General features: G+C 42.2%; 1 protein-coding gene across 2 annotated transcripts in view; it reads right to left on the reverse strand.

Annotated features, from left to right (window-relative positions):
• Window positions 1-7,201: 7,201 nt before the first annotated feature.
• The window catches only part of RNGTT (RNA guanylyltransferase and 5'-phosphatase), a 316,476-nt gene continuing 310,899 nt past the window's right edge, over window positions 7,202-12,778 (reverse strand). For both annotated transcript variants that reach the window (XM_025862466.2, XM_025862458.2), the window contains 2 exons: window positions 11,303-11,426; window positions 7,202-9,830 (listed from right to left, as the gene is read on the reverse strand). In XM_025862466.2, the coding sequence (XP_025718251.1) occupies window positions 9,667-9,830; window positions 11,303-11,426 (288 nt within the window). In that variant the 3' untranslated portion in view covers window positions 7,202-9,666. The remainder of the gene's footprint in view (window positions 9,831-11,302; window positions 11,427-12,778) is intronic.

Raw genomic sequence — 12,778 nt, forward strand, 5'->3', positions numbered from 1 at the left:
GCCCAGAGACATTGCTCAGCTGGAAGCAACAGTCCAGGCCCCACCCAGCCAGCCCGAGGGCTAAGAGGATCAACACCTCTACAGGAAACCCATAAGCCCCTGGCCACACACAAGGGTATCTTGAAACAGGGGACGGGAAGCTGGACAGGGCGTCACAGAGTGAACACATGGTGTCATACCCTCAGGAATATTCATTCATCTGTTGACAGATTAAGCCCCAAACGCCACCACCTCCATGTCCTCATATTCTCTCTTGTTTTTCCCTTGACTGTAGCCATCCCCATCATGCCTCTGAAGGTTATCTATTTACCTACCCTTTTCTCAGTCCCTTGCTCTCCATGACTTGCTCTTGGAGCAAGTGAAAGGATTTTCTGCCTCCCCTATCAAGACATCTTTCTCTCTCTCAGCTCCTCCAGGATGTACCTTCTTGACTTTCTTTTCTTTTCCTTACTTTCTTGATCTTTATTTGACCTTACGTCTTGATGCCTTACTTTTTTTTACTATTTTTTTCTTCCACCACTAACATGGGGGTTGCTGACCCTCTTCTTACTCCGTTAACTTCTTCTCACACTGCTTTTACCATCACTTCTGTGTGAACAAATTTAAAATCTTGCTAGCAGTTTGTCCAAGCTCCATTCTAAATTTCTGCCTGGTCTTTGGGCAGTTCCATCCCAACCTCCTGACAGCACCTCCAACTCACCATGCTCAGAAGCCCCTTCTCCATTCCAGCCCCAAATCAGCTCTTCCTTCTCATGCCCCTGTTTCTGGGAAGGGCACCACCATTCCCCCACCTTGGTTCAAACCCTTGAAGGTAATCTTGGCTGCTGAACCGATTATTGAATCTTGATGATTCCCCCTCCTGAATGCCTGTCACATCCCTCTCCTCCATGTCTGAATATGCCATCCTATTCTAGGTTCTTTACCTCTTACAGGGATTATTACCATAGCCCCTCAGCTGGCCTATCATCTTGCTTTTCTTTCTTCAAGGACCTTAGACAAATTCTCACAAAGAACTCCCATGTTTAAAAGCTTTCAGTGGCTCTTTACTGTTGACCAAATTGAGCCCAGCTTCCTAGCCAGACACTCAAATCCCTTCATAATGTCCCCAGCCTCTCTGTGCACACCTAGTTCATTTACAGATTTAGAAATATTTATTAGATTTTGGGGCACCTGGGTGGCTCAGTCGTTAAGCATCTGCCTTCGGCTCAGGTCATGCTCCCAGGGTCCTGGGCTAGAGCCCCACATCAGGCTCCCTGCTCGGCGGGAAGCCTGCTTCTCCCTCTCCCACTCCCCCTGCTTGTGTTTCCTCTCTCCCTGCCTCTCTCTCTCTGTCAAATAAATAAATAAAATCTTAAAAAAATAGAAATATTTATTAGATTTCTGTACTTTGTGCCAGACGGCCTAGGCACTGAAAATACAGCAATGAATGAAATCAAATTCTCAGTTCACATTCTAGAACTTACATTCTAGAGAGGAGAGTCAGACACTAGGAAAACATGTAAACATGTTGGATAAGTGCTTGTGGAGAAATAAATTAGGGTAAGAGGGTAGGTAGGTGGTGATGGGAGTAGCGCTTTAGATGGGATGGTCAGCCAGGCCTTTTTGATGAGATGGCATTTGTCTAGAGACTTGAAAGGACAGTGAGCCTTATGAATAGCAAGGGGAAGAGCATTTAGGTGGAGGGAAGAAGAAGTTCAAAGTCCTTGAAGGGTGAACATGCTCAGCAGGATGAAGAAACTACAAAGGCACCAGTGGGATACGCAGAGTGAACGAGGAGGAAGATGAGAGGTGAGCTCAGAAGAGGCGGCTGGGGGCCATGTGATGTAGGCTTTGTGTGCGATGGTGTGCATTTAGAATTTAATTCTGATTGAGGTGGAAGGCACTGGAAGGTTCTGAGTAGTTGAGTGACGCGTTCTAACAAATATTACAGACAGCTGTGTGGAGAACAGACGGAGGAGGGGGTGCAGGAGAATGAAAACCGGGACACCAGTTAGGAGGCTATGGCAATAATGTAGGCAAGAGATGGGATGAGAGACGTTGTAGAGGTTGAGAAGTTGTCAAATTCTGGTTACAGTTTGAAGGTGGTGCTGACAGCATGTGCTGATGGATTGGACGTGGAGTGTCAGAGAAGAAAAGAATCGAGGATGATTCTGAAGCAACTGAAAAAGCGCAATTGCCATCAACTAAGCTCTACAAGAAGACTGTGGGAAGAGAAGCGAGTCTATGGGGGAAGGAAAGTTCAGCTTTGGGTGTATTAAGTTTGAGGTGACTATTAAACATCCAAGGGAAGATGTCAAGTTGTCAGTTGGATATCTGAGTCTAGAATTCACAAGCAAGATCCAGGCTAAAAATAAATTTAGAAATTGTTTGTGTATAGATGGCATTAGCGTTCAGGGACTAGGAGAGATCTCTTAGAGTCTACACTCTCTGTCTACACATACACTGAGGCCAGTGGGTCACTACAACACGTAGAGGCAGAGAAGGCAAAAAGGGCTCAGCAAGGGCGCCTGGGTGGCTCAGTCGTTAAGCATCTGCCTTTGGCTCAGGTCATGGTCCCAGGGTCCTGGGATCGAGCCCCGCATCGGGCTCCCAGCTTGGCGGGAACCTGCTTCTCCCTCTCCCACTCCCCCTGCTTGTGTTCCCTCTCTCACTGTCTCTCTCTGTGTCAAATAAATAAATAAAATCTTAAAAAAAAAAAGGGCTCAGCAAGGGAGACCTATAGGTAGGAGGAAAGACAACCAAGACACTATAGTGGCTTGGAAGCCAAGTGCAGCAAGGGTTCAACAAGGAGAGGGAAGTTTGTGATTTGCTTTCACATAATTTGTGTGTGTGTGTGTGTGTGTGTGTGTGTGTGTGTGTGTGTAAGAAGATGGGGGACTGGTTGGTATATAAACAAACAGGAACTACCACAAACTGATCATTGCTAAATGTGGGTAGATGGGAGGTCACTGTACCATCTTCCTTACTTTTATATATGTTTGACATTTCCCATTAAAAAGAGTAAAAAAAAGAGAGAGAAAAAACCAGGGAGTGAGAAGCTGTCAAATGCTGATAGTGCTGAGAGGTCAATTAGGAGAGTGGATTTGACCCTACAGAGGGCACTGGTGGTGGTGACAGGAGCATTCTCAATAGAGGTAGGGCCTGTTGGCAGAGGGTTCAAAAGAGAATACAAGGAGGGGCGCCTGGGTGGGTCAGTTGGTTAAGCGTCCAACTCTTGATTTCGGCTCAGGTCATGATCTCAGGATCATGAGATCGAGCCCGGTGTTGGGCTCTGTGCTGAGTGTGCAGCCTGCTTAATACTCTCTCTTTCCCTCTCCCTCTGCCCCTCCCTTGCCCCGACTTGCACGCTTTCTCTTTCTCTCTCTCAAAAAAAGAAAAGAGAGAAAATACAAGGAAAGCATAGGGAGTGAGCAAGTGCAATCACCTCCTTCTAGGAATTTTGCAGGACAGAGGAACAGAGAAAGGCGTAGCTGGAAGGAGACCAAGGGGCCAAGGGTGGTTGGTTGGTTTGTTAGTTTAAGTCAGAGCGATTCCAGCCATATTTCCTACCCCCGGTCTTTCACACAAGCTTTAGACAAACCGCTCCGAAGCACCCTTCCCCACGTTCCGTCTGCACCTCCCGACCGCATTCACCCTGCCGGTCCACGAAGGTCGGGAACACGTCCCACCTCCTGCATCACCCCAATCGTGTGTGATGTCTCCAGGCATATCAGTTTCTACCTACAGGCGGAATTTTCAAGAAATTTTTTACAGGGGAGGTTCAGTTGTCGTGCCGCTCAGCGAGGCTCTCTGCAGCCCTCACGGTCAATGTGTATCCGAGCACACAGTGTGTTTATACCGGAGATCAAAACTACACAATGTTCCCCTGACGGCTTTCAGAAGGACAGCAGAACTTCTACAGAAACTATGAAGTTTCTTATTCCTTTAGATCCTGGAAGACAGCATTCGATAGTAGCAACAAGAAAAACACCTTTCATTTGCCTTTCCCGCTCCAAAAGACATGGCTAGAAGCACCAATTTACCCTCAGGGATCACGGACCGGTATTTATTTTTAGAACTAACTGAAAAGCCTCAGCAGTTACTGGAAGACTTCTCTTTGAAAACATCAGAAGTTGGGCGGGGAGTAGGTGGGTAGGGAGAAGGAACCTCCTCGTTGAAGATGTGGCAGGCTCAGTGAAACTGCACCAAAAAATAAGATGTGATTAAGAACACGACTTCCCTCACACCTCCCTCAGAGTGCATCACGGCCAGGAGGCCAGGGCACTTTCTTAAGATTCCTCCTGCTGCGAAGTTTCCTCAGAAGCACTCACTTTCGGTGCAAAAGGCAAGAACAGACAAGGCATTTCTGCTCAGGATTAAATACAAGATGCATCCTAGATGGCCTCTGAAGAAATTCTGAAGAAATGAGATGTTATCAGAGCTTCTATTATGACGAGAAGGCTAGAGTGACAAAAGAATCACGCTCATATATGGCTTAGCTGAGTGAGACAACAGCAAACACGTCTTGACGAAGTCTCGAGAGCAAGTACAACAGGGCATTAGCAACTCCTGCCCTAATCACCACTGAGGACCCGGGCTGCTGTGCACCCTGAGCTATGGGCCGAGACCCTCGTCCGGAGAGCAGCCCGGCGGAGAGTATCGCGGTACAGTATGAGATCTAAGAGGCTACGTGCGGCAGGAAAGCCCCGCCCCCCGCCCCGCCCCCGATCCAGAGATGGAGGCAGCCTGGGGCTTCTGGCAGAAGCAGGAGCAGCACCAGGAGTGAAGGTTCCTGGGCTTAGAGAACATGGAGTTCTGGGAACAGCAAGGAGGCTCACAGCTGGCACGATCCACATCTGATTACAGGCTGCGGCCAGATGGCGGACGGCCCCTGATGTCACGGGCCAGGGAGCTGTTCCTGGGGACCAACAGCAGAACAGGTTTGCAGTCCCGAGAGGCCATTCTGGCGGCAGCGTTCCGAAGGAAAAAGGGACTGTGCGCCAACTTCAAAGTTGTGAACATTGGTGACTCTGGGGGTTTCAACTGTTGTCCAAGTCAAATGCTGTTTTTCTGTGTCGTATCTGGCTATGCTTATTTTTGTACCTTACACCGCTGAGGGTTTCATTCTGTCTGGGTGTTTTAAAACATTCACACAAATTCATTTTTCATCTGTTAACACCTTATATCTCAAGGGCACGATATAATCAACAATTTCGAGGTATACTCTGGTCACCTTTGCCCATGAAAATGACCTTTGCCTACAGAACCAGGGGCTGCTGCTTCCCTGGGGCTTTGCTTGCCCCTCCCCCCACTTATGAGCGCCTGGAATTTCACCTGTGCCATGATTCCCAGCACTGGACCACGAAAAACTTTTCACCAGTTTGAGCTGAAATGCAGAAGCAAAGGGACATGCCCTTTCTTCTAAATTAGGTTCTACTTCCTTTTGGGGGGTTAAGATTCCCTTTATTTTGGGGCGCCTGGGTGGCTCAGTGGGTTAAGCGCCTGCTTTCGGCTCAGGTCATGATCCCAGGATCCTGGGCTCGAGTCCTGCATCGGGCTCCCGGCTCAGCGGGGAGTCTGCTTCTTCCTCTCCCTCTACCCCTCCCTCCCACTTGTGCGTGTGTGCTCGCTCTCTCTCCGAAATAAATAAAATCTTTTAAAAAAGAGATTCTCTTTATGAAATAATGGCAACCTAATATTTCACAAAGCCCTTCCATGGCAAAATAGCTGGCAACCCCAGATGCTTGCGCTCATTTTTGGAAATGTAAAGTATTCTTAGAAGCCTGGAAGGCCCCTGCTCTGAGGGCCCTCCACCACCACCCTGTTCATCTTGCACAGTGGTCACCTGATATCAGAGTCCGGGAGGAGGAGGGACACTTCTGGGTTAACCAAGTCTGACACCAACCTGCCAAAGCATCAGAGTTGACAGTTAACTATGCGACAATCAGAAAAATGTTGGCCCAGTGTGTAATTTAATCACATTTCTTCCTAATTATGTCTTTGGAATTTAGCATCTTAATGAGAATATTAAACTTCTTTCCATGGCCTCTGTGTCACTCACATTTAAATATTGTTAAATAAGTGGTTAAATAAGTCCCTAAAAATATATTTACTTTGCTGATCCCAACTTCATCTCCCTGTTTTGGAGAGGGGTGCTTGAAATTCTGTTAGCACCAAAGAAACAAACAGTTTGGGACCTCTGGCACCCAAGAAGCCCCCATGCTGGGACTGCAACATAACCTTTAGGAGTATTGAAAAATAAATTAGGCGTTGGGAGTCAGAAAGACCTATGTTTGGGTCTCAGCTCACAACTTACTAGCTACGTCACCTTGGGTTAATTATCTGTCCGCGTCTCAGGTTCCTCAACTACAAAATGAGGTCAATAACGGTACCTACCTGCACAGGGTGGTTGTGTTTAGGACAGTCTTGGTGCTTGGTAAATATTCAGTAATGGTAATATTGCCTTCATTGTGAACATGGGCTATTTACAAAGCACAAGCCTTCAAAAGAATCATGTTAGACTGAAATGGCTCTTTTTGATCATCTGGCTCGATCTCAGCATTTTATAGATGGAGACAGGTGTAGAGGGTGAGATCTACAGAGAACACAGAACCAAGGAGAGGCAGACCCTAGACTTGGTTTCTGGGGTTAGCCCAGGGTTTTCTCCACCACATTAGTCTTCCTCATCTGCAAGTATCTGGTTCTTGACTTTCAAGATCTTTTGGCTAGAAGGGACCATGCACATAGTTCCAAATGGTATCATTTAAAAATTAAAAATGGCAAATTCCATACTATAAAAAAATGCAGATAAACAAAAAAACTGACAGAGGTCATTACTTCATTATTTCAGAATATTTATTGCGGAAAGAATTAAATGTGTTAAAAATAATGTAACAGACTACTCATGTAATAGAGTACTAAGATGAGGTGGATGAACAGAAATATTCTAAGTATCATTTAAAGATGTGCTTTGTGCTTCCCCCCACTCCCCTACACTCCAAAAAGAAAAGGTGCAAACTACACCCCCCCATGTCAATCCAACTTCTTGATTTCTCAGGAAGAAAAATAGAGGATTTTCCAAGTCTTGATGCTAATTCTAGAATGCAACAAAACCAGATGGATTACGATGGGGTATGGCTGACAAGCAAGATAATGCCAGCAACAGAAAGGAACAGAAAATCATTAAAGAAAGGGACACAAAACAAAGCAGATACACTTTCTGTTATTTTAAATCAGTAGTTTTATTACAATACACACTGACACACAGAGAAGGAATGTCCTGACATTTTCTGAGCATTTCACGGAAAGCAAATGTAACCATCCAGGCAGTCGAGTCATCCACATCTTTTCCAAATTCAAAGTAAAAGCTTTTACATTTGATAACTCAGGAAAGCAAAGTTTTCTTATTCTTGTCTACGAAACTTCAGTGTCAGAAAATAGTTATTGTGAAGTGGGCTGAGAAGGAAGGGTTTCTTTCCTTCTTGCTGTCCCAGTTCCTGCCTCTCGAGTTTCCCCCTTGACCTTCTAGATGACTTTTTACGATACTGCAGATGATAGTGTGTTCAGGGGCCAAATGGGATCTACTTATTAGGCCAGCTATTATACTCCACTATAATTGAAAGGAAAGAACAAATTAAGAAAATTAAGTCCTGGAAAATGCACAAAGGCAAGGAAAAAATATCTGGGTGTATTAAAAATGAGATGTTCTTTTCACATAACTCATTTAAAAGGTTACAATTACCATAAACATTTAACTCCATTAAAGATCATTGGCAAAAACTAGCTCTTATACCTGCAAAAGGGCTCTGCATTTATACAGGCTCAGAAGAAAGCAACATACCACGTGAAATGAGTCACTAATCCTGGTGAAGCAGGCATCAGACTATTTGGAGTTGCATAGGTGTTTTTTCAGATCCATTTTGTACAAGACACTATGGAACCCTGACAAATTTCCACCTTTCAGCAGTCACTGTGGCAGTCAGGTGTTTTATTCCCTTTAGTGCCCAAACACACAAAAGCACTCCAGGAATGAAATACTAAACTGACATTCTGGGTACATTCACTACACGTTACATAACTTGGAAAGAACAAAGGAAAAAGCCCAAGCATGACTCTAGTATTTCACATAGAAAAACACTGCAGGAGAAAACTCTGTTTAAAAACATTAAAACTCAGGTGAATATAAATACATTTTTGGTTAATCTGTGCTATAGCATATAGAAATCCTGTCAGATATTCAGTCTGCTGGGTAACTCATTTGCATTTTTCATGTCTGATTGTATTAGTAGAATATACACTGATGCATATACTGACATATATATATGCATATACATATATAAAATTCAGATCATGAAATTTTGTTTTAAATACACATACTTAAAACCTCTACCTCTAAAAATAAATACATTAGCCCCTAATAGGCTAATTCTCAGAGTTCCTTCACAAACCAATCAGAACACAGCTTCTCAACAATGGCAGATGACCAATCAGCTGCTCTTTAAATCCATTATCTATCAGTAAATGTTTTAAAATTCAGATGTATAACAGAAATAGCATCCCCAGCACAGAACACAGATAGAATTCTGGCTTTGAAAATAAATGTCTTGGCTTCCTTGATGTTTAGTTCTACTCTTTGCCTCTGCATTTATCTAGCAGTGGGAGAGCATTTTCTAGTGACAGCATTCTACTCCATTGGCACTACCTTCTAATCAAAGGAGTCGGCTGGCATTTCCTTTGCCGTTTTGTTCAAGGGAACTAATACGACATAGTTTGTATTTGATATCACTCCCATAATCACAGTGAGTTGTGTGTTTTAATGTAATTTACAATGTGCCAATACCACTGAGGTAAAGCAGAAGTAGCCCTGGCATTTTTAGAGGGGGAAAAAAAAAAAAAAGAGTCTCCCAGGAGAACAACACATAAAAGGGACCTGGTGGTGTATATCTACGTTCTACGAAGTAACTCAAAACTACTGCCAGAATGGACACATTGGATATCTGATATTTTCATTCAAAGAAGAGAAACATGAAAACACTCAATATACTTCCTTTAGAAAGGATATAATTCACAAAAACGGGGCTTTCCTTTTTTACTTTTACATCTCAAAAAAAAAAACTTCTTAAAATGATATAAGCCAGACCAAGTTGTTTAATACAGTACAATACTTAACAACCTTGTCATTTGTTTTTGAATACAAGAAACTCAGAAATGTAGGAAATCCATGATAAATGATAGCAAGAATGTTTAATGCCATTGCCTAGATTTTTTTTAAAGGAAAATTTACCATAGTTGAAATACAGCTTCTAAAAAACACAGTTTTATGCGCTCACAGTTCCAGATTACTAACTTTATAAATTAAAGGTGAAAGTTATCCATATACAAACAAGGCCTCTTTTTCATTGATTTCAATCTCAATTAAACCTTTGGATATTTCAATCTTCAAATTCACAAGGTAAGGCTGAGTTTATCAGATATAAATAAAATGTCTAAAGTCCATGATGTATTGTAGCACTAAAGAAACAAATGCATCAAATATTTACAGGCTGGCTACAATACTTTAAAAAAAAAAATCAAATGTGTATCAACATCAAGCCACACTCTTTTTCCAATTTCTCTGGCTGCAAAAATGGGGCAACAGCATTTTTTCTCACTCGTTTTTCCTCTCAATCCTTAAGTCAGAGGCAGGTCTTAGGTCAAAGGGCGAGGTCTTTTGGGAGGTGGTGGAGGCATGAGCTCTGTGTCAGGGTCCAGATGATGCTTTCGCTTCTGTCCTTGAGAAGCTGCCGCACATCTGTCGATGAACTCAAACAGCATCTCCTTGGTGACAGGGTTGGAGATGCTGTTGCACACAGCTGTGGACAAAAGGAGACACGTGTCTCACGTGAGGGTTAATTAAGGCAGCTGACTCACCACAGGGCGATGCGAAAGGGGAAAGGTTTTCATCCCAATATGCTAAACACTTCCAGTTCACCAACTGGGGTGACACGCTTCCCACAGTAAACGATTCTCCACCCTCCCCTGCCCCCAAAATGAGTGCTTCTCTGGTGGCTACTCTTTCTTGTACTGTTAATTTTAAACCAAAACTTTAAGTGTTGGAATTACAACCACACCTTCACTATGGTTTTCCACCTCTCCAAAACTCTTTTTATAGGATTTTAATGTTCCACAACTATAGTCTATACTCAACCAAAACTTCTCCAGAAAACGTGTGCTATCATCCTTCAGTCGCATCTGTCAGAAGGAAACTCCACCCTGTCATGACGGCACCAGCCACCGTTTCCACTGAACAGGGAGGTGCCATTGCAGCTGGCAGATCATACTATTTTATTTTAATAACCTGTTTAAGTAAGGTATTATAATAAAATTATGAATAAATACGGCACCTTTTCTTATTTGATCAAAATTGACAACCAGTCCTTTGAATTGTATTTATATATTTAGTTTGGGGGGGAAAAAGGACACTGGCTTAATTATTCCTATTTTCAAAGTTAACTCATCTTGTCTGAACACAGATGCTAGTTCCAACAGAACCTTAAATGTACAATAGTAACTTTCATAAACTGCAAAACCAAAACTGGCAATCTCTGTAGTTTCTCATAAGCTTATCACATACATAATCAGCATCATCACTGACTGAGCAGTCTAAAAGCACACGATTCTATTAACCTTTAATCTTAGTTTTTATCTTTTTTTTTCTCAGCTTCACTAAAAATGCAATCCAGAGCAACTAGTTTACCTTATAAAATTAATTAATTTGTGTTGTTCTCCATGAAAGAAACTTACTATTCTGAATTCCCAAAGCATTTATATTATACCCAAAGAACTCTCTGAAGGATAGCATAGCAGGTTTCAGGAGGGTTTTTTTTTGTTTTGTTTTGTTTTTTTAATGGTTTTCATTTACTTTGTTCTCCATTGTTTGTAAAGCTATTTTAGGAGCTGGAAATTACATTTCCCCCTGCTAATTTTGTCTTTTACCATCTGGCAAACAATGGTTTTTATAGTTCTGAATAGATCTGAAATTATCATGGCTTTTGTTGTTGTTGTTGTTGTTCAACAAATTCAACTTGTATACAGCCCATTATCCTGCCCTTTACACTTCTCTTTTGAGTGCATGGGCACAAGCCCACAGGCCTAGAGACGGGAATCTACAAGCCAGCTGGAGTTGACAGTCACAGCCCCTTTCCCAGCCAGCAAGGACAGGGGTCCAAATGACCCTATCCCCCACCAAGCAGGACACCAAAGACAGCACATTTGATTCTAAAACCTTAACGTGCACTCGCTCTCTCTTTTAATGTAACAAACATTGGTAGGTTGTCATACTCACCCATGGCAGTGTTGTATGCATTAGGAAAACTTTTGTCTGTTCTCTGTCTCATGAAGACCCAGCTGTTATTCTCAAATTTGCATTCTATAATTTTGTTGTCATACTGTTTTAGTTCCTTTGTCACCTGTTTTAAAAGAGAATTGAGGAAAATATTTAAATCATTCGAAAGCCTTTTTGCTTCCACTATGTGACAGACACATTAGGGAATGCCAAAAACACCTCAGTAACTCTTCACGCAGAGCCTTTTGTCATCTGAAGTGTCTCATCAAGCCTAAGGATATGCTGTGCACTCCCTTGTACACATGCTCATTAATCCGACATTTTATAAACAGTCGTGAAAACAGCTGTCAATATATAGCAATTAAAAGAGGCTAAGCAGAAACCAGCCACTTCTGGGCCAAATGCAAATAGGTTACCATAGGGACCAATGCCTTCAATATTTCTGCGTCCCTATGGCTTTCAGAAATTGAGGATGCTGCTTAGGTTCGTCAGCTTTCAGAAGGGTCTCACTGTCTGAATTCCTATGTCAAAACCTAAGAAGTTCCCTTTACTAGTTGAAAGAAAAAGTTACACACAAAAAGTAAACATTAGGATCAGATTCAGGTAATGCACATCCTAAGTATTTTACTTTTCAAGAAGTAACAACTAATCCAAACTCTAATCTTTAGGTTAGTTACCCTTTCCATCTCCAAACTACTATGAACATACAGAAGAAGCTACTTTAGATTTTAGTTTGGTTGGTTTTTTTGGCTACTTCACCTCAGATGATTGAATATGAATTACAACTTACTCTATCAAAGCTAATGAGTATCCATGGTAACCATAAAACCTTTTAAAAGATATTTCATCAGGCTGTGAGGATAGTTTTCATAAATAGGAACCTAAGCTTATCTTTGCAGTTTTCAAATCAAATGCCAGTCATGGTAATATTTTAATTCTGTCCTCATCTTTCACAGCTAACAACTTTTCCTTACAATATGGTAGATTGCAATCATTTAAACTTCATTAGTATTATTTGAAATGCTCTCATCTTTCTACCCACAGATTCAATACCACCTAGGAATATGAAGGGAAGTAAGTTTTTAAAAGATGCTTTCAATTCACAGATTAGGCAGTGCACATCAAATTATATTCCTTTTCCCTTAATGAGTATTGCCCTTGATTGGATTATTTGCATTTTCAACAAATCCAACAGGACCAATACATTCAGTGGCTCTGGAACAGACATGCCCAAAAAACTGATGTTCCACTTAGCAAACTTGTTAGAATTATTCTCAAATATTCATTACTCTAATCTCAATTCCCCTCCCTTTCTTCCTAAAGATCCACCTCCTTTTACTTTTGATACATTATCTATAGCCAAGTATTAGGCAACTCATTCAGCTAGGTAACCACATTTATCACATGTAGGGTCTAACAGAGCTGAGTTTCTAAACCTTTCAGAGTCTCCATTTTATAATTCTAAAATGGGCAAAG

Source organism: Callorhinus ursinus, unplaced genomic scaffold, assembly GCF_003265705.2.
Source record: "Callorhinus ursinus isolate GAN/ISIS: 27379988/994484 unplaced genomic scaffold, GSC_fseal_2.0 scaffold6, whole genome shotgun sequence".
Lineage (NCBI taxonomy): Eukaryota > Metazoa > Chordata > Mammalia > Carnivora > Otariidae > Callorhinus > Callorhinus ursinus.